A 27,071-nucleotide genomic window follows, 5' to 3' on the forward strand; every position below is an offset into this window, starting at 1 on the left:
GGTACGCGGGCCTCTCACTGCTGTGGCCTCTCCCGTTGCGGAGCACAGGCTCCGGACGCGCAGGCTCAGCGGCCATGGCTCACGGGCCCAGCCGCTCCGCGGCACGTGGGATCTTCCCGGACCGGGGCACGAACCCATGTCCCCTGCATCGGCAGGCGGACTCTCAACCACTGTGCCACCAGGGAAGCCCGCAACTTTTGATCTTACAGGGCCTGGGACAAGATACGGAGGTTAGGTCAGTACAAATGTATCTGACATTAAACTCTCAATGACAGTATTATCATTTTGAGATATATAAACACAGGTTGTATTAATGATAGATTATGTTTCTTAACAGTTAGAAACATACTGATGTGTATCAAATGTGTATAGATGTATATACCACCAAATGCTGATATCTATAGATCACTAAAGCAAAAAGAATGCTAAAGTTAATACAGAAATATGAGAAAGTTTGTGCTGGTATTGTGGGATGGTTCAGCTCTCTATTCAAATCCATACCAACCCCTCCCTGTTTATTACAGATGTTTGGAGTCTGTGTGTATACTTAGATGTTCTCTCTGATTTTACAAGGTGGTAAGGCAAGTGATTGCCGTTAAATTAAGAAAGATTGTTTTGCCTTTGAAAGACCTTGACCATGAGTCTGAGCGTGGGGTGTACTGTAAGGGTTAATTCCCTCAGGCCTGGAATTAGTCAGAGCTGTCCTACTGAAATAAGAGTACCTGCCTGCTATTGACCCCCATTCAATGCGTGAAATAATTGATTAATAATGTTGCTTTGTAAACATTGAGTTGAAGGAGTTTCAAGGAGATTTGCACCAACTGTCAGCATTGTTTATTGATAATAGATTGATGATTTGTAGCTGGTCTTGGTGAGACACTTGAAGGGCTCTGCTATTGAGGCTGGTTACCTAACAGGGATGTGTCTACAGGACTAGAAAAATATTTAAAAAACACCAGCCAGAACTCTATCCCGAAGTGGCCTGAAATACTGCCAGTTGAGTTTAGAAGATTACCCAGAGAGAATGTATAATGGAATCCTCATGGTTTTGCTCTCCTATTCCTAATTATACTGAGTCCTTCAGTTCTCACACAGGTAGATTGTTGAAATCCCCAAATACTGGGGGGCCAGAACCTGTCATAAACATCTCTTCTCCCACTTCTTTTCCAAAACATGTGAAATGTGTTTCTTTGTCATGTTTTTCAGACCCCCTGGCTGTGGAATACAAGGCACTGCTGGTACAACTACCCCTATCAGGTAAGGACACATTACCGTCTGGGTTTTTACGCATGTAAAGTACCTTTCTTAGGTCAGCGTCATGGTTTCAGGCAGGTCCCAGCAGGTTGGGCAGCCACTTTGCTTGGTCCCCGCCATACCCCCAGCTGCTTGGTGGTAGACACAGCCTAGTGAGAGAGTTATTTTGTGTTAGAATCAAAGCTTGAGCAGATGTAGGAAGTGTGGAAGGTGCGTTTGCTGGAGAGTAAGATACAATCACTTCAGTAGGTGGATAATTCCTCTTCTAACAGCCAGTCTGCTTTTGGTCACTGAGGACCGGATAACAGCCCTGGCCTGTCTCGGCAGCTAGCAGGCAGAGCTCAAGTGAGGAGCTGGAGCTGGCGTGCTGAGTTTGGCTCACTTTGTGGCTTAGGAGCAGCCTCTAAAGATGTAAATAAAGCACTATTTCCTTGAACTCAGAAAAATGGGCTTGTCCCATTGTATGTAGACAAAAATAGCATCGTTGAAAATGAGATTAAAATCATATCCCAGACAGGGAGCATTTCAGATCCCTGCCCACAGACATACCTTTGCCTCTGTCCATGAATTCAGTAAAATTAGCATCCCTAGCTCAGTTACTATTTGAATATCAAAGCTGGGACTGTTCTCGAAATTTCTTGCTGAAACATTTCTAGAATTTCTAGTTCATTTGGGATATAGTATTTAAGAGAAACAAATACAACCAGATATTTTAGTGATAAAATAAAGAGACGCACATTGTGTTAAGCAGTTTGGATTTTTGAGTTTGGGATTCTTTGGGTTGTCTTTTTAGAGACGTTTGGTCTAACAAAGTTAATGGGAGCAGGTGTGCTCTGCAACTTCTCTATCACACACAGAGTTGCAACAGGGAGTAGGGTCTGGTGTTGGCTACCCCTCGGGTAAGTTCAAGGCTAGGGACATGTTGAAATGGGGATTCCAGTTTGCATTTCCATCTCTTTCATGCAGTGTATTCAAATTAAGAAAGACTAAATCAGCAACATGACATGGTCAGAGAGAGCTGAACATTCCAGGGCTGTCTGATCAAGACTAAAGCAACATTGAAAGCAATGACTCACTGTACACAATTGTAATTCACAGGCCCAACTGCTGTTTACTATCTTAAATACTTGGAATATTGTCATTTACCCCTCCTTTTGTGCCCTGTAATGGTATACTGAGTGGAGAGGATCCTGTCCTTGTGTGTTTTGTTCACAAAGATGAATGAGGGGGACAACTGTTTTTCTTGATGTCCATGCTTAGAGTTGGTAGTTAAGTGATTGCCGACTTCTCGCGAAAGTTACTTATTATGCTGCTATTGGTTTACAAGGCATTTCAGTTTCAACACCTTGTGTGCAGTGGTGTGGAGGTGTTCATGTAATGAGTTTCAAAGGTCTTTCATTCATTCTGGGAAAGCAAGTTGTTTCATTACAACCTAATGAAACAATTTAAAACAACTCATCAAAAATGGTTTTTTAAAACTCTGTTTTCTTTTTATGGATTTATGTGCAAAATAAATATTACTGACTTCCACTGCTTCCCTGAGCTTCTCCCCATTCCTGGACCTGTGAGGCAGGTAGAGCAGGTGTTACCTCCATTTTCCAATAAGTAAATGAAGGCCCTACTTAAGCTGTGGAGCGGGGACTCAAACTCAGATTCCCTGGCTGGGCGCCTAGTCTGGTGTCTCTTAGCAGCTTCCTTGTCCCCCTGATCTTTTAATAAATGTTTTTGAATTATCTTTATATATATATATATATATATATATATATATATATATATATATATATATATATATATATATATATATATATATATATTACAACGTACAGAACATTTCCTAAAGACAAGAAAGCTCCAATTAAGGCAGAATTTGAAACTATGTCTCAGTGACCCATATAGTACTCCAGTTTCTTTCACCTTCCCTGGTCCCTGTGCTGTGGAATCTCACAGGAGTTGTCCAGAGTTACTCTTTCTGTGTATGTGTTAGAACTTTTTTGCAGGTTGCCTTAAGGGATCTTTAGAGACTCATGTCAAAGTACCATAAATGCAATTGTTAAAATGAGTGGTGGGGCTTCCCTGGTGGCGCAGTGGTTGGGAGTCCGCCTGCTGATGCAGGGGACGTGGGTTCGTGCCCCGGTCCGGGAAGGTCCCACATGCCGCGGAGCGGCTGGGCCCGTGAGCCATGGCCGCTGAGCCTGCGCGTCCGGAGCCTGTGCTCCGCAATGGGAGAGGCCGCGGCAGTGAGAGGCCCGCGTACCACAAAAAAAAAAAAAAAAAAAAAAAAAAAAAATGAGTGGTGAATCGGGTACCAATGCCAAATGTTCATACTGATTGACACTTTTGGTTGGAGATGAAACAAAGCTAATAACATCAAGCTGTGGATTATAGGCGTCCTTCAAAGCTCCCTTATCCACAGAGAGAATGGGGCCAGAATTTGTGGAGGCGTAAGACCATGTCACTTTTCAGTACCAAGCTTGAGATGTTTGACACACAGATTTGGTTTCCTATTAATTATTAATCTTGCCTTTTTCTCTTTGATCCTCAGCCACTCACGCCTGACCTTCACTACTATTATATCCTGGAGCTGTCGTTTTATTGGTCTTTAATGTTTTCCCAGTTCACTGATATCAAAAGAAAGGTAAGAGTGGGTGTGTTGTAAAGGGCTTGTAAACAGGTGTCTTTCATGGCCCTAGGCAGATGGATATAGAGTCTCAAAGGCACTCACTTCTGTTCTACCATCAGTACTGCATTAGTACAACTTTCAGTATTATTACAGGAAATTCTCTACTTTTGTTTGTGCTGTTTTATATCTTATTCCCATTGTCTCTTCACTCTCCCCCCACCAAACCTAGTGTTCTCTTCTCCATGAAAAAATATAACAGTGAATCTTAACAGCATTAATTTCCTCTCAGTCTGATTCACAAGTCCCTTTGTTCTCCAAATTAAAGAAGAAAAATTGTATTTGTAGCTCCTGGGGAGAGAGTAAAATCTCAGTGTTCCAGCCCCACAGAATGAAGATTTCCCCAGTTAAAGAGTTATCTAATTTCAAAATACATTAGGAAAACACAGCATTCCTAAACGAACTGTGATCTGGTTTTCACCCCTCCCCTCCACTGGAATAGCTTTTGCTGAGGGTACTCTTGACCTCTTAAGTGTTAGACTCAGTCGTTCTAGTTATCATCCTACCAGCTTCTGGGCAGAATTGGCACTTCGGGCTACTCACTGTTTTTGTTTCCGTGAAGCTATTTTCTCCAGATTCCCATATTTGGATCATTCCTTCAAGTCATCTTTGCTGGTCTCCACCTCAGTGCCCCCGTGCTCTGCATACTTGCGTGCACCAGGGTCTGGTCCTAGATTACAGGATGTCATCTCCCTGGGAGATCCAGGTTCATACCCTCTAGCACTGTCAACCATAACTTCTATACCAATAACTCCCAGATGGTTGTCTCCTGTCCCAAATCCTCTCTGGGTCCACACTTCCACAAAGCTAATCATAAGTGATAGTATTGTGTTCTTCTTGTTATTTTATCATTTAATCCTCACAACAGCCCGAAGATCCAGACTGATCACTTATTATTTATTTTCCTTTTATGAATGAGGAGACTGAACCTTAAAGTGCCCCCAACTGAACACATCATCTTGCCCTAGTCTTGTTCTTCCTCCAGTAATCTTTATCACAGACAGTCATGTAAGCTAGAAGTTTTCCTTCACTCTCCTCTTTGCCACCCCTTGTACCTACTTCCTTAGTATCACTGACACGTTTAGAGTCCTCTTTACTTTGGCTTAATCTGTTACAACGGCCTCTTAAATGGCACTCCTATCTAAAATAGTCATTCGTGTCTTCCTGCCATCTAAGAGTTATGTTTCTCGAACCTTAAAGACAAAGCCAAACTACTTGGAGTGATATTCAGGGTTGTCACCATGATTCAAACCCACCTCTCTAGTTTTATCGCCCACCGTTCTCTCCCTCTTTTGACACACACATATGTCTTAGTTACAAATATCTTCTCACCATTGTTCAAACACACTTTTTTTCCATAACATCTTTGTTTTTTTGTTTTTTAGGGTTTTGTTTGTTTGTTTGTTTGTTTGTTTTTGGTGGTACGCGGGCCTCTCACTGTTGTGGCCTCTCCCGTTGCGGAGCACAGGCTCCGGACGCTCAGGCTCAGCGGCCATGGCTCACGGGCCCAGCCGCTCTGCGGCATGTGGGATCTTCCCGGACCGGGGCACGAACCCGTGTCCCCTGCATCGGCAGGTGGACTCTAAACCACTGCGCCACCAGGGAAGCCCGACATCTTTGTTTTTTACAAGACCTTGCCTGTGGCTAGAATCTACTCTATTCCCCTTCCTCCTAGACCAGACCAAACCCCAAAGCAGTCTCTCCTTTGAAGCCTTACTCATTCCCATGGTTTTTGACCACTTCTTCCTCTGTGTTTAGTTTACTAATGCCCAATACTTACCATATTGTACTTTTTAATGGTATGGTGACCTGCCTCTCTCCCCTCACCAGACTTGGAGGGCAAAGAGCAGGATATGTTCATCTTTGTATGTCTCGTGACTGTCAATGCACCTGCTTATGGTGGGGCTCGGTAAGTTTAGGGTGAATGAACAAATGGACTCATCAGAGTGTCTTCTCCCTTACTCATGGATATCTCCCAGGCTCCTTTGCAGACAGGACTGTGCATTGTGATAGAGCACAGTACTATCATATTCCATTTCTTGGTTAGATCGGTAATCTGCCAAATTGCAAAATATCCACGTGATAGCTGAAAAGCATTTAGGAGTCTACAGCTCTAGTACCTGCATCGCCTCCCCCAGGTATGCTCCTGCCACTCTCCTATGGCAGTAGCTTACTTGGTTGGCAAAAAGCTATCTTTCCCGACAGCATGGTCTTAATGTGGTATATGTCACCTGATTCTCAGAAGTGGATGGTCCCTGCAAGAGCTAAGGCTTAGGCGTAGCAGATAACTCATTGACACACATAATTTGTGGTTCCCTTACTCATTGCACCAAATGCTCTGGGTCCATTTCTCAAAACGTTTAAAGGTCCTTTAGTGATGATATGCCAATTAGATCTCGTCTCTCTTATATGAGGAGCCTTGTTCATTCCTGTGGTCAATACTTGTAGACTGATGGTCTCCACTGTGCCAGGCCCATTGTGCATTTTTTTATTTATTTATTTTTGAAATCTTTAATTGTGGGAAAAATACAAAACGTAAAATGTACCATCTTAACCATTTGTAAGTGTGTAGCTTAGTAGTGTTACGCATATTCGTGCTGTTGTGCAACCAGTTTCCAGAACCTCTTTCATCTTGTAAAACTGAAACTGTGTACCCATTAATCAACAGTTCCCCATTCCCTCCTCACCCAATCTCTACCCCTGGCAACCACCCTTCTACTTTCTGTCTCTACGAATCTGACGACTCTGCATACCTTATTTAAGTGGAGTCACACTGTATGTGTCCTTTTGTGACTGACGTATTTCACTTAGCATAATGTCTTATTCATTGTGTTGTAGCATGTGTCAGAATTTCCGTCCTTTTTAAGGCTAAAGAATACAGATTGTATTTTCTTTTGAGGAGCACTTTTTCCAGGTAGTCACAGAAAACAGTTGTATAACAAAGAAGGAGGTTTGACTATTCTTCTGGTCTTGTAGTTGGGAAAATTGATGTCCGATGAACTTATGTAAAATGTTCAAGGTTGTGCAATGTGGGAATCAATTAGAGCCCAAGTTTACCAAGCAAAGTTCCACGATTCACTCATAGATGAGATATTGCCCACAATTCTTGCGTTGTCTTGCCTGGCCATGCTCCTGACATTAGGAATAGAAGGCCTTCTGCAGTTCTTTGCCATTTTATTGGTTCCTTTTTTGCTTAATGAGAATTAGGGGTGCCATCTCAAGTCAAAGAGGTTAATGAAAGCAAAACTGACTGTTACTTGGCCCCCAAGAGCCTAGTCCTAGGGAACCATTGCTGCACCAAAAGTCACCAAGCCCCTTCTGCTTACTTGAGCTTCCTAACATGCATTTACCATGTCTTTTCACTGGGCCAAGAGGACTCATAGAGGCTTTGTTATTTTAAGCCAAATGACCATCTTCTTAATAGTTATTCTAAGTGGATTATTTTCAAGGGTCGAAGTGTATAATTTTATATGGTTTTAACTTATCTTGCATCAGTGTAGAGAAGGCCTTCAAAAGGCGGCATTTTTGCAGTGAGGTCCATGGAATTGATTTAGGCCTGTACATATTGTCAATGTTTATAAATTAATTATATATACATTTTCCTGGTCAATGCTAATAGCTTATTGTAGCCATCTGGCACCTCTCCCATCTTCCCTTGGTCCAAGTACCTTTGCAGGTTCATGGTGCAGCTGGCTTATTCTTGTTTCTTGCACAAAATGGGAATTTGGCTACTACCGTACGTGCTTGTTACTCCACACAGGTTTTAATAAGGAAGGCCTTCTCCTCTGTTGCCATCTCTCATTAATGAGTTGTAGCCCTTGCTTTTCTCTTTCGCATCTTGCTGACTGTCACTACAGGTCCCTGGTGGTTCCCTCCTCACTGCCCTCCCACCCGGAGGACCTGCCATTCCAGCCATCAGCGAAGATTTATGGTATATCCTCCTGCCAGATACATCCCCACCTTCTACGTTGCAACTGTTAACTAAACCCTCACCCTCTAAAAACAGCCTGCCTCCTAATTTTAGAATAGAGATGTTTGAAGACATCCATTGACAACAGAGCATGGAAATCAACTTCTGAAGGCTATCCGTAGGGTTGTTAAATAGAAAGGTTATAAAAATATTTCTACAGTTACCCTATTAAATGACAATGAACTTGAACAGCCATTTTCAAATAGCCACCAGAATTCATAAACGTTTGATCCAAATGCATGCCTCCAGCTGTTAGAATCAGTACCTTAAAATATGAAGTTCAGAAATAACTCTTAGTGACTTAATTGGTTCATGAGTTTTTCTAAAAATGGCTTTTATATTCACAAACTCTTCCCCTCTAGAAACGTCCTAGTATTGCCATCTTTTTTTTTTAATTGCTCTGTTTCCAAATAGAATCTGAAGTTTAAAAATGATTGGAGAACTTTCATCCCTGTGGTGACAGAATGCGCTGTCTCTCTTGATCATTTCCAGGGTTGGTACTTATTTGGTCAGTGACAATATACATACTGTTAATCTCTGCAGAGGGAAGGGACTAGCCAAGATGTAGTCATTTAATATAATGGACTTAAAATTTAAGTATTCTATTATATGCCACCAATGTATGTACATATCTTTGAAGATTTTTCCTTACTTACTTTTTACTTCTTTTTTTCTGTCCATTCCTCTCCTTCCTTCCCTTCCTTCTTTTGTAAAAAGAAATAGTTAAAGGTACCTTATTCAAAAACAATAGGTATATTCTTGGTATTCAATATTGTTTGAATCACCTTTTATTTCCCAAGGCTTAATATTTATTAAGATTCTGTCTTTTAGCACCTGTTTACAATGAGTATTTCTTCTGTACATCTAAATTTTCTAATGGAAGCTAATAAATATGACTGTGATGGACCTCAGAACAGCTTGCTTATATCCAAGCCCTGTGTCCCTTTTAACTAAGCTGCTGTTTGGCTTGATGGCCTAGGCCCATGGCCAGTGAACCTTGCTTGTGTTCGGAGTCCTTTGCAGGAAATCATCTGTGGCCGAGTTCCAGGGCCCACCTGGTGAAATCAGCTTGTTGCTCTTTTGGTCTTTAACCTTAGAGAATATCTACATCTCATAAAAGGTCCCTAACAGAGAGAGATGATGATGATTAAGTTTAGCAAGAAACTTATTGACAGGCTTGTGTTTGCTCTTTAGTAACTTTCATAGAAAATAACTGGTGTTCATTGCTACCAGTGCTTCAGCTGCCTTTTGAGGGCCTGCCATGCTCCAGATCTTTCCTGCTTCAATTAGCTTTAGGGTAAAAAAAAAAAAAAAAGAAAGAAAAGCATGTTTTAATCATTTAATAAGGAAGCAGTATGGCATAGAATTAAATAAAACAATGTCCATGAAACCATCTAGTACAATGCTTGACAGAGCTCAGAGCAGTACCTAGCACATAATGACCAAAATTTGGTTGAATCAAAACATAGTGCTAAGACCAGAAACAAATAAAAAATCCTCCCAAACTAGTGGTCACAAATTTTCGTATTTGGGTCAATTAAAGTGAACAAAAATAATTAGGAAAAGGGACTAACTTAAGGTTGCCAACCTTTTACTTTTCCTAGTAAGGAAATTTTAAAAGTACCTACCACTTACTACCATCAATTCATAAAAGAAAGAACGTGTTAATATTTTAAAGGAGAAGAGGCACCTTGTAATAAAGGACAATCCTTTCCATTTCTCATTATGAAAATGTTTTTATTTCTCTCATTTTGTTCTATACTGGGGAAAAATTATGGGTAATATGGCTTCTTAGAGGTTAAAATCATGGGCTCTGGAGTCCATCTACCTGCCCAGCACCACTACTAATTTGGTATGACCTTCAGCAAGTTACTTTACCTCTCTGTGCCTTTGTGTACTGATCCAAAGAATAGTTCATATAAATGATCTCATGGGAGTGTTGAGAGCATAAATAAGTGACACATGCTGTTAAAACAGTTCTTGGCACATAACAAATGCACCATGTATGTTAGCTGTTACTGTAATCATTAATGCAATTCACCAAATATTGCCAGCTCTCTACTCTCAGGCACATGGAAGATTGTACTCAGCCATGCCCCTTCTTGTGGTTGGATGGGGCCATGTGACTGGTAGGCTGTAAGCAGAACGGACTCGGGTCAGTAATGTAATGTAATTGCTGGTATGAGACCCACTAGAGTCTCTTTTCACCTTTAGTACAGCCACTGGTAACAGTTGAGATGGAGGCTGCTCCATCAGTCTGGGTCCCTAAGTGATGGTGAGAAACAGAGTGCCCTTTGTCCAGCCAATTGGTAACATGTAGTAAATAAGATTTGGTATAAATCACTGAGATTTTAAGGGCTTTGTTTTTACCTCATAACCTAGCTTATCCTGATTGTGCAGCTATTATTGATAATCTGGCTGATTATCATCTGCTAGAACAATTTTTGGAAATCATTTGTCTATATAGCAGTTCTCAAAGGGTGGTCTGAAGACACCTGGAGATATCTGAGACCCTTTCAGGAGATCTGCAACATTAAAACTGACTTCATAATAATACTAGGATGTCATCTGCCTTTCTCGCTGCATTGAAATTTGCACTAATCGTGCAAAAGTAACGGCAAAACTGCTAGCGGTGGCACCAAACAGTATGAGTAGTTTTGTGTTCCTCACTGCCATGCGCTTGCAGGAAGAAAAAAATGTCAGTTTCACTTGAGAATGCTCTTGTTGAAGCAGTAAAGAGTGTTAATTTGATTAAATCTCTATTCTTGAGTATACATTTTAAAAATTATTTTGTGTGATGAGATGAGAAGGAAGCGTAAAGAGCTTCTGTGGCAGAACACTGTACAATGTGTCTCAAGAAAAATCATTTGTAGTTAGTGGTTTGCATTGAGGGACATACTAGCTGCTTTTTTCCCCCAAAGAATCTCATTTTTACTTGAAAGAATGACAAGCTATGTTTATTCCAACTTGTGTATTTGGTAGACACATTCTTGAAAATGCACAAAGTGAACTTGTCAAGGTTGTTTCAAGTAAAACCATTGACATTATTTGTTGTCAATGATACAACTCAAGCTTTCAAGAAAAAAATTAGATTTTTAGAAAGGCTTATGTCCACCAGCAAGACCTTGATAGCGTCTCAATACTTAAAGACTTTTCTCATGAGATTGATAGTGATGTTAGTAAATGTGATTTTTAAAATACTGTATGACGATCTGCTTCATTAACTCCGTGAGCCAATATTTTCCAAGTGACTAATGCATGATGCTACAAAATTATGCCTGACTGAAAGATCCACTCGAAGGTCAAGACAGACCAAAAGGATTTTATATAATAGAATATGAAAAGTTTATTGATATAGTTTTCAATTCCACATTGCAACTAACCTTTAAGAATATCCCTCTTGTCGAGTTTTGGTACAGTAGCACAAAAGAATATCCATAACTATCTGAAAAGTCTATTAAGGTACTTCTCCCTCTTCTAACTTGTGATACCAGATTTTCTTAATATACTTTAACCAAAATAACAGGGCAACATATTAAATATATATGCAGTGATGAGAATCCAACATGAGTCAGACATCAAAGAGATTTGCAATCATGTAAAACAAGGCTACTCTTCTCACAATTTTTTTTTTATTTTGGAAAATATTTTTTGTAAATATATTATGTTAATTAACATATAATGAACTTCATTTAAAATAAATGAATAAATGTGTTTTACATGTTTTTTAAATTTCTCAGTTTCCATGTCCAATGTGGTAAATACCGATGATATGACCCACATAAATGAACACTTTTTGGTGTCCTCAATAATTTTTAAGATTATGAAAGACTCCTGAGACCAAAACATTTGAGAACTGCTCATCTAGATTATTTTTAAGTCTCTCCTAAAGAGATGACTCTCGGGTAGTGCCTCAGATTGTATTAGCATCTCCTTTCTTTGCTTGAAAAGCTAAAATCACGCCAGATGACATCTGAACATCCTGAGAGGGATAGAGGATGATGTAGAATTCTCTGTATGTAACCCCAGTGCTGCTACTTGCAGACACAGGCAGGCAGGCCAGTTAACCTCTGTTTCACAGAGGCACCAAGGTGTTCTGTGTGTCCACTTGTGACTGGAGTAGCAATATGCCCTCGAAGCTTAGGTTTCTTCCGAGGCAGATATTCCTGACTCTGGGTCCTCTGTCCTGTTTCTTTCTCACTACAGTGACTTCAGAATCAAAAAAGGGAAGAAGAGGTGGTTCATTTTAGTAAGCCACCATTTGTGATCAAAGCATTGCAACCTAGGGCTGTGTGCAGGCTGGTGGGCCAACAATGGAACAGCATTGTCTGGAAAAGAAAAATATTGTATGGGGCAATTTTATGAGATTTTATTCAAAGGCTGCCTCAACTAGTAGCTTATTCCAGTAATCAAACTCCCAGGTGCCTGGCCAGGAGAGAGGCTCTTAAGTGTCTTTCGATCTCACAGTTAGATGACCAGCCCCTGGACAGCCCTGGGGCAGTGCAGTGGCACATACTGCTCTCCAGGGCATGGAAGGGTGACAGCAGGAACCTCTTCTTCCAGCGTGGTGCAAGGGGCCACATCATCACCACATAACAGAGAGACCTACTCCCAGGCCCACACAATGCTGCTGGTCCAGGGCTCTGGGTCCTTAAGTCTGGGGCCTCGGGGATCCCACCCTCTCTCAGGAGGTGCCACTGACACTTGGAAGGTATCACTTTCATTGGGAGATTTAGTCATTCTGCTTCCTTTGGGGGATTTCCCATAAGTCATCCAAGGAGTCTTGGGAAAACACCTACTTTGGCTTGTTATGGCTCTAACTCCCTGACTTGGTGAATTCCCTCCATTTCTATCCCCTTAAATATAAACAGACCCATCTCATATTGTTCTCTTTGGCCTCCCAAGAGGAGGAAGCTCTTCTACTCATGGCTAATCCTCACCTTTGCTCTTGATCCCCCTTTTCTTCCTGTCTTCTAGAAGTGACCTTGTTCTATTTCGTAGTCTCTCACTTACATGTGTTTTCAAAAGTGTCTTTGAGAGAGGGACCTTCAAGATGGTGGAGGAGTAAGATGTGAAGATCACCTTCCTCCCCACAGATACATCAAAAATACATCTACATGTGGAACAACTCCTACAGAACACCTACTGAATGCTGGCAGAAGACCTCAGACTTCCCAAAAGGCAAGAAACTCCCCACGTACCTTGGTAGGGCAAAAGAAAAAAGACAAAACAGAGACAAAAGAATAGGGATGGGACCTGCACCTCTGGGAGGGAGCTGTGAAGGAGGAAAAGTTTCCACACACTGGGAAGCCCTTTCACTGACGGAGACGGGGTTGGGGGGGAAGCATCGGAGCCATGGAGGAGAGCACAGCAACGGGTGCAGAGGGCAAAACGGAGAGATTCCCGCACAGAGGATTGCTGCCGACCAGCACTCACCAGCCCAAGAAGCTTGTCTGCTCACCCGCCAGGGCAGGCAGGGGCTGGGAGCTGAGGCTCAGGCTTCAGAGGTCAGATCCCAGAGAGAGGACTGGGGTTGGCTGCATGAACACAGACTGAAGGGGTTAGTGCACCACGGCTAGCTGGGAGGGAGTCCGGGAGAATGTCTGGACCTGCCTAAGAGGCGAGAGACCATTGTTTCAGGATGCACAAGGAGAAGGGATTCCGAGCACCACCTAAACGAGCTCCAGAGACGGGTGTGAGCCGTGGCGATCAGCGTGGACACCAGAGATGGGCATGAGATGCCAGAGATGGGCATGAGACACTAAGGCTGCTGCTGCAGCCACCAAGAAGCCTGTGTGCAAGCACAGGTCACTGTCTACACATCCCCACCTGGGAACCTGTGCAGCCCACCACTGCCAGGGTCCCAAGATCCACGGACACCTTACCTGGGAGAACACATGGCACACCTCAGGCTTTTGCAATGTCACGTTTGCCTCTGCCGCCACAGGCTCGCCCCACATTCCGTACCCCTCCCTCTCCCTGGCCTGAGTGAGCCAGAACCACCTAATCAGCTGTTCCTTTAATCCTGTCCTGTCTGAGCGAAGAACAGATGCCCTCAGGCAACCTACACGCAGAGGCAGGGCCAAATTCAAAACTGAACCCCAGGAGCTGTGCAAACAAAGAAGAGAAAGGGAATCTCTCCCAGCAGCCTCAGGAGCAGCAGATTAAATCTCCACAATCAACTTGATGTACCCTGCATCTGTGGAATACCTGAATAGACAATGAATCATCCCAAAATTGAGGCGGTGGACTTTGGGAGCAACTGTAGACTTGGGGTTTGCTTTCTGCATCTAATTTGTTTGTAGTTTTATGTTTATCTTAGTATTTAGAGCTTATTATCATTGGTACATTTGTTTATTGATTTGGTTGCTCTCTTCCTTTTTTTTAATATATATATATTTTTTTCTCTTTTTCCTTTTTGTGAGTGTGCATGTGTATGCTTTTGTGTGATTTTGTCTGTATAAGTTTGCTTTTACCATTTGTCCTAGGGTTCTGTCTGTCCATTTTTTTTTTAGTATAGTTTTTAGTGCTTGTTATCATTGGTGGATTTGTTTATTGGCTTGGTTGCTCTCTTTTTTAAAATTATTTTTTTATTTTAATAAATTTTTATTTATTATTTTAATAACTTTATTTTATTTCTTTTTTCTTTCATTCATTTTTTTTTTCTTTTCTCCTATTTCTTCTGAGCCATGTGGCTGACAGGGTCTTGGTACTCTGGCCAGGTGTCAAGCCTGAGCCTCTGAGGTGGGAGAGCCACGTTCCGGACATTGGTCCACCAGAGACCTACTAGCTCCTCATAATATCAATTGGCGAGAGCTCTCCCAGAGATCTCCATCTCAACACAAAGACCCTCCACTCAACGACCAGCAAGCTCCAGTGCTGGACACACCATGCCAAACAACTAGCAAGACAGAAGCACAACCCCACCAATTAGCAGAGAGGCTGCCTAAAATCATAATAAGTTCACAGACACCCCAAAACACACCACTGCACGCGGGACTGCCCACCAGAAACACAACATCCAGCCTTATCCACCAGAACACAGGCACTAATCCCCTCCACCAGGAAGCCTACACAACCCACTGAACCAACCTTACCCACTGGGGGCAGACACCAAAAACAACGGGAACTATGAACCTGCAGCCTATGGAAAGGAGACCTCAAACACAGTAAGTTAAGCAAAATGAGAAGACAGAAAAACACACAGCAGATGAAGGAGCAAGGCAAAAACCCACCAGACCAAACAAATGAAGGGGAAATAGGCAGTCTACCTGGAAAAGAACTCAGAGTAATGATAGTAAAGATGATCCAAAATCTTGGAAATAGAATGGAGAAACTACAAGAAACATTTAACAAGGACCTAGAAGAACTAAAGAGCAAACAACCAATGATGAACAGCACAATAAATGAAATTTAAAATTCTCTAGAAGGAATCAATAGCAGAATAACTCAGGAAGAAGCACGGATAAGTGACCTAGAAGATAAAATAGTGGAAATAAATACAGCAGAGCAGAATAAAGAAAAAAAGAATGAAAAGAATTGAAGAGAGTCTCAGAGACCTCTGGGACAACATTAAACGCACCAACATTCAAATTATAGGGGTCCCAGAAGAAGAAGAGAAAAGGAAAGGAACTGAGAAAATATTTGAACAGATTATAGTTGAAAACTTCCCTAATATGGAAAAGGAGATAGTCAGTCACATCCAGGAAGCGCAGAGAGTCTGATACAGGATAAATCCAAGGAGAAACACACCAAGACACATGCTAATCAAACTATCAGAAATTAAATACAAAGAAAAAATATTAAAGGCAGCAAGGGAAAAACAACAAATAACATAAAAGGGAATCCCCATAAGGTTAACAGCTCATCTTTCAGCAGAAACTCTGCAAGCCAGAAGGGAGTGGAAGGACATATATATGGTGTGATGAAAGGGAAAAACCTACAATCAATATTACTCTACCCTGCAAGGATCTCATTTAGATTTGATGGAGAAATTAAAACCTTTACAGACAAACAAAAGATAAGGGAATTCAGCACCACCAAACCAACTTTACAACAAATACTAAAGGAACTTCTCTAGGCAGGAAACACAAGAGAAGGAAAAGACCTACAATAACAACCCCCAAACAATTAAGAAAATGGTAATAGGAACATACATATTGATAATTACCTTAAATGTAGATGGATTTAATGCTCCAAACAAAAGACATAGACTGGCTAAATGGATACAAAAACAAGACCCGTATATATGCTGTCTATAAGTGACCCACCTCAGACCTAGGGACACATACAGACTGAAAGTGAGGGGATGGAAAAAGATATTCCATGCAAATGGAAATCAAAAGAAAGCTGGAGTAACAATTCCCACATCAGACAAAATAGGAAGGACTATTACAAGAAACAAAGAAGGACACTACATAATGATCAAGGGATCAATCCAAGAAAAAGATATAACAATTGTAAATATTTATGCACCCAACATAGGAGCATCTCAATACATAAGGCAAACACTAATAGCCATAATAAGGGAAATTGACAGTAACACAATCATAATAGGGGACTTTAACACCCCACTTTCACCAATGGACATATCATCCAATATGAAAGTAAAAAAGGAAACACAAGCTTTAAATGATACATTAAACAAGATGGACTTAATTGATATTTATATGACATTCCATCCCAAAACAGCAGATTACACTTTCTTCTCAAGTGCTCATGGAACAGTCTCCAGGATAGATCGTATCTTGGGTCACAAACCAAGCCTTGGTAAATTTAACGAAATTGAAATCATATCAAGTATCTTTTCTGATAACAACTCTGTAAGACTAGATATCAATTACAGGAAAAAAACTGTAAAGAATACAAACACATGGAGGCTAAAGAATACACTACTAAATAACCAAGAGATCACTGGAGAAATCAAAAAGGAAATCACAAAATACCTAGAAACAAATAACAATGAAAACACGACAACCCAAAACCTATGGGATGCAGCAAAAGCAGTTCTAAGAGGGAAGTTTATAGCAATACAGTCCTACCTCAAGAAACAAGAAACATCTCAAATAAACAACCTAACCTTACACCTAAAGCAATTAGAGAAAGAAGAACCAAAAAAACCCAAAGTTATCAGAAGGAAAGAAATCATAAAGATCAGATCAGAAATAAATGAAAAAGAAATGAAGGAAGCAATAGCAAAGATCAATAAACTAAAAGCTGATTCTCTGAGAAGAGAAACAAAATTGATAAACCATTAGCCAGACTCATCAAGAAAAAAAGGGAAAAGACTCAAATCAACAGAGTTAGAAATGAAAAAGGAGAAGTAACAACTGACACTGCAGAAATACAAAGGATCATGAGAGATTACTACAAGCAACTGTATGCGAATAAAATGGAAAACCTGGAAGTAATGGACAAATTCTTAGAAAAGCACAACCTTCCGAGACTGAACCAGGAAGAAATAGAAAACATAGACAGACCAATCACAAGCACTGAAATTGAAACTGTGATTAAAAATCTTCCAACAAACAAAAATCCAGAACCAGATGGCTTCACAGGCAAATTCTATCAAACATTTAGAGAAGAGCTAACACCTATCCTTCTCAAACTCTTCCAAAATATAGCAGAGGAAGGAACACTCCCAAACACATTCTACGAGGCCACCATCACCCTGATACCAAATCCAGACAAAGATGTCACAAAAAAAGAAAACTACAGGCCAACATCACTGATGAACACTGATGCAAAAATCCTCAACAAAATACTAGCAAACAGAATCCAACAGCACAATAAAAGGATCATACACCATGATCAAGTGGGGTTTTTCCCAGGAATGCAGGGATTCTTCAATATATGCAAATCAATCAATGTGGTACACCATATTAACAAACTGAAGGATAAAAACCATATGATCAATAGATGCAGAAAAATCTTTTGACAAAATTCAACACCCATTTATGATAAAAACTCCAGAAAGTAGGCATAGAGGGAACTCACCTCAACATAATAAAGGCCATATATGTCAAACCCACAGCCAGTATCTTTCTCAGTGGTGAAAAAGTGAAACTATTTCCACTAAGATCAGGAACAAGACAAGTTTGCCCACTCTCACCACTATTATTCAACATAGTTTTGGAAGATTTAGCCACGGCAATCAGAGAAGAAAAAGAAATAAAAGGAATCCAAATCAGAAAAGAAGTAAAGCTGTCACTGTTTGCAGATGACATGATAGTATACATAGAGAATCCTAAACATGCTACCAGAAAACTACTAGAACTAATCAATGAATTTGGTAAAGTAGCAGGATACAAAATTAATGCACAGAAATCTCTTGCATTCCTATACACTAATGATGAAAAATCTGAAAGAGAAATTAAGGAAACACTCCCATTTACCATTGCAACAAAATGGATAGAATACCTAGGAAAAAACCTACCTAAGGAGACAAAAGACCTGTATACAGAAAACTATAATACACTGATGAAAGAAATTAAAGATGATACAAACAGTTGGAGAGATATACCATATTTTTGGATTGGAAGAATCAACATTGTGAAAATGACTATACTACCCAAAGCAATCTACAGATTAAGTGCAATTCCTATCAAATTACCACTGGCATTTTTCACAGAACTAGAGCAAAAAATTTCGCAATTTGTATGGAAACACAAAAGAGCCTGAATAGCCAAAGCAATCTTGAGAAAGAAAAACTGAGCTGGAGGAATCAGGCTCCCGGACTTCAGACTTTACTACAAAGCTACAGTAAATAAGACAGTATGGTACTGGCACAAAAACAGAAATATAGATCAATGGAACAGGATAGAAAGCCCAGAGGTAAACCCACACAAATATGGTCACCATATTTTTGATAAAGGAGGCAAGAATATTCAATGGGGAAAAGACAGCCTCTTCAATAAGTGTTGCTGGGAAAACTGGACAGCTACATGTAAAAGAATGAAATTAGAACACTTCCTAACACCATACATAATAATGAACTCAAAATGGATTAAAGCCTTAAATGTAAGGCCAGACACTATAAATCTCTTAGAGGAAAACATAGGCAGAACACACCATGACATAAATCACAGCAAGATCCTTTTTGACCCACCTCCTAGAGAAATGGAAATATAAACAATAATAAATAAATGGGACCTAATGAAACTTAAAAGCTTTTGCACAGCAAAGGAAACCATAAACACGACAAAAAGACAGCCCTCAGAGTGGGAGAAAATACTTGCAAATGAAGCAACTGGCAAAGGACTAATCTCCAAAATTTAGAAGCAGCTCATGCAGCTCAGTATCTAAAAAAACAAACCACCCAATCCAAAAATGGGCAGAAGACCTAAATAGACATTTCTCCAGAGAAGATATACAGAATGCCAACAAGCACCTGAAAGGATGTTCAACATCACTAGAGAAATGCAAATCAAAACTACCATGAGGTATCACCTCACACCAGTCAGAATGGTCATCATCAAAATATCTACAAACAGTAAATGCTGGAGAGGTTGTGGAGAAAAGGGAACACTCTTGCACTGTTGGTGGGAATGTAAATTGATACAGCCACTATGGAGAACAGTATGGAGGTTCCTTAAAAAACTAAAAATAGAACTACCATACGACCCAGCAATCCCACTACTGGGCCTATACCCTGAGAAAACCATAAATCAGAAAGAGACATGTACCATAATGTTCATTGCAGCTCTGTTTACAATAGCCAGGACATGGAAGCAACCTAAGTGTCCATTGACAGATGAATGGATAAAGAAGATGTGACACATATATACAGTAGAATGTTACTCAGCCATAAAAAGAAATGGAATTGAGTAGTGAGGTGGATGGACCTAGAGTCTGTCATTCAGAGTGTAAGTCAGAAAGTGAGGGAGTGGCATGGACATATATACACTACCAAATGTAAAATAGCTAGCTAGTGGGAAGCAGCCGCATAGCACAGGGAGATCAGCTCGGTGCTTTGTGTCCACCTAGTGGGATGGGATAGGGAGGGTGGGAGGGAGACGCAAGAAGGAGGGGATATGGGGATATATGTATATTTATAGCTGATTGACTTTGTTATATAGCAGAAACTAACACACCATTGTAAAGCAATTATAGTCAATAAAGATGTTAAAAAAAGAAAAAGTGTCCTCTTTCACTGCCCTATTCCTTATTTTTGTCTTTCCTCCTGTGCTTGTTTCTGATAAGCAGCCCACTGTGATCGGAGCCTGAGCTCTGGAGTCACACAGAACTGGATGCAGACCTGCCTGTAGCCTGTGCTAACTGTGTAACTCTGAGAAAATTACGTCGCTTTTCTGTGCCTCAGTTTCTTTATAAATGGCGTTCGAAGAGGACTTACCTTATATGGAGGTTGTTGAGAAGAAAATCCCAGTGTCAGAATCTTTGAAGCCTGAGTTTTTGTAGGCAAATCTCAGGGTAGGTAGAAGTTCACCAGGTAATCAATTTGGAGTGGGGCTTGGAGAAAAGAAAATACACAAGCATTCCATCCAGGAAAACAAAAACAAAACCAAAAAGACCTTGAAGGGCCAGAGGCCTGCGTGGGGGCAAGAAAGTTGGCAAGTGAATTCTGCATATAGAGTTCTGTCTGTGAAGGGAGGTGGGGAGCTCACGCAGCTGAAGGAAGAGTGATTGGAAGAGAGAAGACTGATGACAATAATAAGAATTTCCTGTCACCCCTCCTGACAACTTACAACATAATCCCAACCTGGCTGACCTAAAGGAGACTTTTTCCATGTTCCGTCTGAAGCACCAAGTTGAGACCTTGATGGCGTATTGTCATTTGGGACCCCAAGGGCGTTACAGTAGATATGAGGATGATGGCTTTTGCGTCCTGGGATAGTTCTGATTTTAGTTGAACACAGTCTGCCCCCTACTGATCATTATGAACGTTTTCAACCTGAATGGGTTTACTTGATATCAAGTGTTGCCCTTGCCTTTTTCCTCCTTAAAAAAAAAGGAAAATAAAGTTTGTTAGCCTGCGTATCACTTAAGACTGTTATGTTGAGTATATTTTAAATGTCTCAGAAGTGACCTTTCTGGCATTAAAAGCTGTACAAAGTAGTGTGGCTGGGCCAAGAGTAGTTTTATTTTTTTTAATTTTAAAAATTTATTTATTTTTATCTGCGTTGGGTCTTCGTTGCTGCGTGCGGGCTTTCTCTAGTTTCGGTGAGCGGGGGCTACTCTTTGTTGCGTTGTGCGGGCTTCTCATTGCAGTGGCTTCTCTTGTTGCGGAGCACAGGCTCTAGGCGTGCAGGCTCAGTAGTTGTGGCTCGCGGGCTCTAGAGCACAGGCTCAGTAGTTGTGGCGCATGGGCTTGGTTGCTCCGCTGTATGTGGGATCTTTCCGGACCACGGCTCGAACCCGTGTCCCCTGCATTGGCACACAGATTCTTAACCACTGCACCACCAGGGAAGCCCCAAGAGTAGTTTAAACAGAGCCCAGATGATGTATATAAGCCCAGATGATGTATATAAAGGCCTGCAACTCCTGGAGCTTGTAATTTGGCAAGACTTGTAGTTATGGAGAACATCTCAATACAAAGATTCAATGAGAAAAAAGACGTGTGTATAATTAAGGAAAATAGCTCCATCATTTGAAAGCAGAGTACATTTGGAGAGTGTACTTTCAATGGGAAGAGGAAAGGAAAGCAGGGAGGAGGACTCCAGGGAGTTGCAAATTAAGTTCTGAGCTCTGGCCAGGCACAGTGGGAGGGAATTGGGGGCACTGTCTTACTGTTTTCTATTGTGCAAATAAAATTTTATTGCATCTTTTTCCACAGTAATAAAATCAATTAAAGATTAAATATCAGCTAAATAATTCATAGTAGATGAGATTATATGACTTCTTGACCTTAAAATGTGCCACAGATGTTACACAGGAGAAAGATTGGGTAAACACTGCTTACACAGAAGTTCTTTATTTCATTTATGTATGTTCCCAGAAGCTCTGAAGTAATGGCACATGTAGCAGTAGAGAGAGTAATATATTGCATCCGGACAGACAGCTCTTGTTTTTACAAAAGCTCAAGCTTTTTCTGAAGAAGCTCCTCTATTTAAAAATGATCTTGAAGTTGTTGTTATAGTTTATCATGAGAGTTTTGATGGAGATACCTGCCAAAACTCTTTTTTTTTTTTAAATGATTTATCTGAATTTTGAAAGTAATACTTAATGGGTTACTTCTGAATAATTCTGAAAATTAAATATCTTATATATTCTGTATCTAAAGAAAATGTGATGAAGCCAGCCTTGAGCCTATGCAATTGCCACATCTCAGATTACATGGCTGAGTTTCCCATGTTATGCCTTTTGATCTGGCTCTAAGGCAGGGCTCGTCAAACTTTTCTGTGAAGGGGCTGCTAGTAAATATTTTAAACTTGGAGGCTGTATAGTCTCTGTTTTAACCACTTAACTCTACCACTGTAGCAAGAACACTGCCATAAACAATAATTAAACAAATGGATGTGGCTGTGTTCTAATAAAACATTATTTACAAAAACAAATGAGTGCCAGATTTGGCCTGGGGGCCATAGTGTGTCTTTCTCTACTCTAAAGTTGAGTCACCTGTATGCGCAAATTTGGTGAACAGTGAGGATGTCAGCTTTGAGAATGGCTGGTAGAGATATTCACATCACATCAGTATATATTTTTAAAACATTTTGATAGTAACAGTAGCAAGTTTAAAGTCTTCAACCAATTAATTTCTTAGCACTTACTATTTTTAGAATTATATTTGTAGGAGACAGTTATCTCCCTGAAGTACCTAAATCTGTATATATTTAGGCCCAAAGGTGAAAAATCTAGTCTATTGGGAAAAAAAAGTGTAAAAATAAATTTGACTTTAGATTTTGTGTGAATGAGGTTTTATTCATGGACTGCTTTTAGAGATGGGATAATTGAATCATTTCTGCCAGGACTCCTCTACTTTATAATTAAACGTTTCCCAAATAAATCACACTTTTTCATCCATTTCCAGATTTTCCCATAAATATTTACACCAGAGTGCATAGGCTATATATGAGAATGAGGGTGAATTTTACTTATGATTTTTGAAGAACTTTGTTATTTGAAATACCTTTCTTTAAATGGCACATTTAACTGGTTCTCTTTAGAGTGAGCCAAAACTCAAGGCCAGCTAAATATATTATAACCAAGTAAATGTGGGAGATTCCAGATACCCAAAGGCTGACATTTACATTTACATACATTATGTGAACTCCTTGCGTCATGCGCTGGTAAGAGAAAGGTATAATTTTCAAGTTGCCTAATATGGGGCAAATCAGAATCAACTGATTTTTATAAATCACTCTGAATATACTTTCATTGCAGTCATTGTCTTTACAACCTGGACAGTTTTGTAGTCTTTTGTTTCTTTGCTTTTTAAGAGGAATATATATATATATATATATATATATATATATATATATATATATATATATATGTTCATACTCTTAGTCAGGACTTTAGCTATCCATAGCCAAAGGTTGAAAATCTATTATATTTTCATATTCCCTCAATGGGAAAAGTATTTAACTACGATTATTCTTGTCACATGTAAGTTTTATCTGAAGTTCTCCCCATCTCCGTGTGTGTTCGTTCCGGAGTAGCGGTGGAACCTGAGTGGGCACTCTCCCCTGTACGTTGACAAGTTACAGGCTTAACGTACACTTCCTGCACAGCCACATTGCTCCCCAACATTCTGAGTTTTACCCCCAGGTTGCACAATCGCAAGGGAAGAAATAGGGAGAGTGTTATTGATCTCTAGAAAAAAAGAGCATGTTACTCTATTAAAAGTCCTACTAGTTTCTTTGTACCTTGAAGACTCAAATAAGAAAACTGTTTTTTTTAAAAAAACAAAGCACACAGAAATGAGAGATTTCTATTACTGCTATAGTTGCCATAAAATGAAATCAGTTTCAAATTATGTTTCTGTCCCTCTGTTTCATAGAGAGTTTGAAAATCTGTTCAATGGTTAACCTGGTATTACCTGATTTCTATTCATGAGTTAGAGTACGTTTATTTATGATACTTACTAAATTTGGGAAAGCTGGCACATGTCATTTGCATCCAAGAAAGAAGAGTCTTTTCTTTGTCTTACACTTTAGTGGTATGTCATGTTTTTCACCATACATGAGCATCTAAATCAGCCATCACTTAAAATCTTGGTATTCTTACTCCTTTTTGAGAAGGTTCACCAGTGCTTTTCTTTTTTTGTTGCAAAGATTATTCCCAAAAGAAACTGCATAAAATTGTTAATACTTTATCCAGCAAATGAGAATTTAGAGAACAAGTTTCTTATTTGTAGTGAGATTTTTAAAAATGAGAATAGAGTTAATTTTGCTTTCATAAAAATATGTATATCAAGGTGAATTTCTGGTGCTTCCTGAAAACAGAGTATTATTTCAAAGCCTCTGTCATCCTGACCAATGCAAATGGAGTTGCATCATATAGAACATCAGACTTATGTCTTAATGAGAGGGTGATCTCTCTGGCCCTTTGATGCCGATATTTTATTGTGCAGAGAATTCCCCTGGAGAACTGAGTTAAGGATGCCGATTCTCATTCTAAGAGTTGGGGATGGACCCCAAGTAGCTACAGGTTTACTTGCACCTACGAGTTTCTGATGTGGAAGCTACACAGAACAGACTGAGACTCTGTTCTGGGTTCTCTAAATGTCATTCAGAAATATAATAAGGAAAAAACAGCGTTTTCTTACCAACTTCTGGTATTTAAATGAATGGCTTTTCCTTGAATCTTTTCATTTTAGCCTTATTCTAATTGTGCTTGAGTTAAGTCCATATCTATTTTTTTCCCTTGTCTCTGATAATTAACATAGGAGAAGCCACTGGAATGAGGGCTGGGGTCGGGGTAAATATCAGCAAGGGAATGTAGAAGGACCCCTTGACTAGAGCTATGAATGTATCTGGAAACAATATGGCAGAATGACAGGAGGTTGGGGATGGCTGATGCAGGTAGCCAGGCCAGTCGTCAATTTTGTCTAAGGACTTTGGGATCCATCTTCAATATGAGGGCCAACAAGAAATCACAATCTCTACCTAACTGATGCTACTGAAAATGGGAAGAAAATATTCTCAGCCTAAAATGCTAAGTTTCCTGCAGCTTGCCTGTACCCAGTCACTTTCAGCAGTAACAAACATGAGGATGGGCGTTTCCCACCATGCATTGATAAAGTCTAAATTGACGATTCATTTAAAAACTGTTATTTGGACCAGATTCACTGCCTATTCAAAAAAAAATGTGTCAGGGTGAGGGAATGAGAGTAACACAAAATGATTGCAGGGATTTCATTAAAGGTATTTCATTGTGTATAATGCTTTCTGAAGCAGAAGTGTAAAAGACAAAATCCATTATTCATGCTTTTCATATTCATACAGATATGACAGATATAATGAAAATTTGTCTTCTGCAATGAGCATAGCTCTGAGCCCCTCAGTAATAAATGTTTTCTAGGACCAGGGGATTTATATGCAAAAATCATCTTCACAAAGCAGACTTTGTCTGAAAAATAAGGCTTTTGTTTTTAGGGCAGCCTTGCTATATTGCCAAGGGCATTGTTTTATTTATTGACATATATATCAGATACATGTTAGGAAACTTAATTATAAGATGGCCCTAATCCTCTATAAGTGTTTTAATCAATTTATGTTTATTCATTTTAAAATTAAATCGAGAAAACCTCTTTCAGTGAATCAAGAGCAATCATTTAGGGCTAAACAATGAGAAATGTGGAAAGTTTTGTTCTGGTTAGGTACTCAGCTACTTAGACTTTAAAATCTGTGTATTCAGCATGGGCGAATATAAACTCACTGAACTGTTGAATTAGCACTCTGTGTTTTTATTTAATTATGTTTATGAGACAGTATAAAATATCAGTTGATAGGTTAGCTCCAGTTTAATTGATCCATTGTTTTGAAGTAGATATTGTCTGGTAGATCACTCTATGCCAGGTGATAACATTTCTGATAACAGCCTGTAGTGAAGAGATTTCATCTTCCCATGGGAAACGTTATCAAGTCAATTTTTCTTGTATGCCTTAGGCATTTTGGTATTGTTCAACTCTAATGCTTTAGGAAAATCCTAGAGACTACAAAAACATCAGAGAAAATCAAGAGAAGTAGGTAAAACTGGTAAGTTAGTCCGTCCATAATCACTGATTAAATAAACTCAGAGCATTTCTCTCTGCCAGTGAGCTGAGAACTAGATGCAAATGTGGGTCTGGAGGAAGGAGTATAGTGGTAGGTCAACAGGCGGCAGGAGTTTGCACAACTTGGTACTGTAGTTCTACTGTGGCCATTGGAATGAATTAATGCAAGACAGATGATTCTGCCAACAACGGTATTCACCATGATGGCAACACGGAGACTAGGTTAATTGAAAATAAGAGAAATAGTTGTACTTCATTTTTAAAATTATTCAACCTTATTTAAGAAACTAATACATTGTTTATCCTAGTAATAAATCAATATGGTTATCAGTAAATGCCTGGCACTTTCCAAGACAGAAAAGTAACCTCTGGACACGTTCACCAAAGTGTATACAGAACCATTTAAACATTGTGTGTGTGTTTTTAAATATACCCATTTAACTTTATTTCATCATTGTCATTTAAAGCTTGATTTTATAAAATATAAAATGTATTCTTAAAGAGTTCTGTAGTACAGGAATTTAAACAGTAGAAAAATCCATAGCTTTATAGGTTTAAGTTATATAAATTAAAATCAAATAATTGGAAATTTTTTCAATATGGGAGCTATACAATGAAATAAATGGAAAAATGACCTAATAGCAATATTTCATTACTTACAGATTATCATTAGTTACTTTCAGGATCTAAACAAAAAATATTGTTTAAATGTTTAAAAACCATTTAAAAGTCATCATAGTTGACCTTTCAGACCCCAGACTGTTTGACATCAACAGAATATGTATGTGTGCACACACTTGCTCTCTTTCTCTCTCTCTCTCTCAGTTGCAAAATATGCGTTTCCTTTTTGGCTATTTTATCTCTACATGAATGGCCCATAACAGAGTAGTGCTCTTTCTCCATGGTTTCAAGTAGATCATCATTAGGGCTAGTCCGGGCATTTAAGCCCCAGAGAAGTTCAAGTTTACTCTGGGAGAAATTCAGATTAAATAAGA

At 39.7% G+C, this 27,071-nt stretch overlaps 1 protein-coding gene across 2 annotated transcripts in view; it reads left to right on the forward strand.

The window, feature by feature from the left end:
* CERS6 (ceramide synthase 6) overlaps positions 1-27,071 on the forward strand; it is a 333,969-nt gene that overhangs the window by 250,543 nt on the left and 56,355 nt on the right. For both annotated transcript variants that reach the window (XM_059053958.2, XM_059053959.2), the window contains exons 5-6: positions 1,207-1,257; positions 3,797-3,889. In XM_059053958.2, the coding sequence (XP_058909941.1) occupies positions 1,207-1,257; positions 3,797-3,889 (144 nt within the window). The remainder of the gene's footprint in view (positions 1-1,206; positions 1,258-3,796; positions 3,890-27,071) is intronic.

The sequence above is a fragment of the Kogia breviceps genome, chromosome 2 (assembly GCF_026419965.1).
Source record: "Kogia breviceps isolate mKogBre1 chromosome 2, mKogBre1 haplotype 1, whole genome shotgun sequence".
Lineage (NCBI taxonomy): Eukaryota > Metazoa > Chordata > Mammalia > Artiodactyla > Physeteridae > Kogia > Kogia breviceps.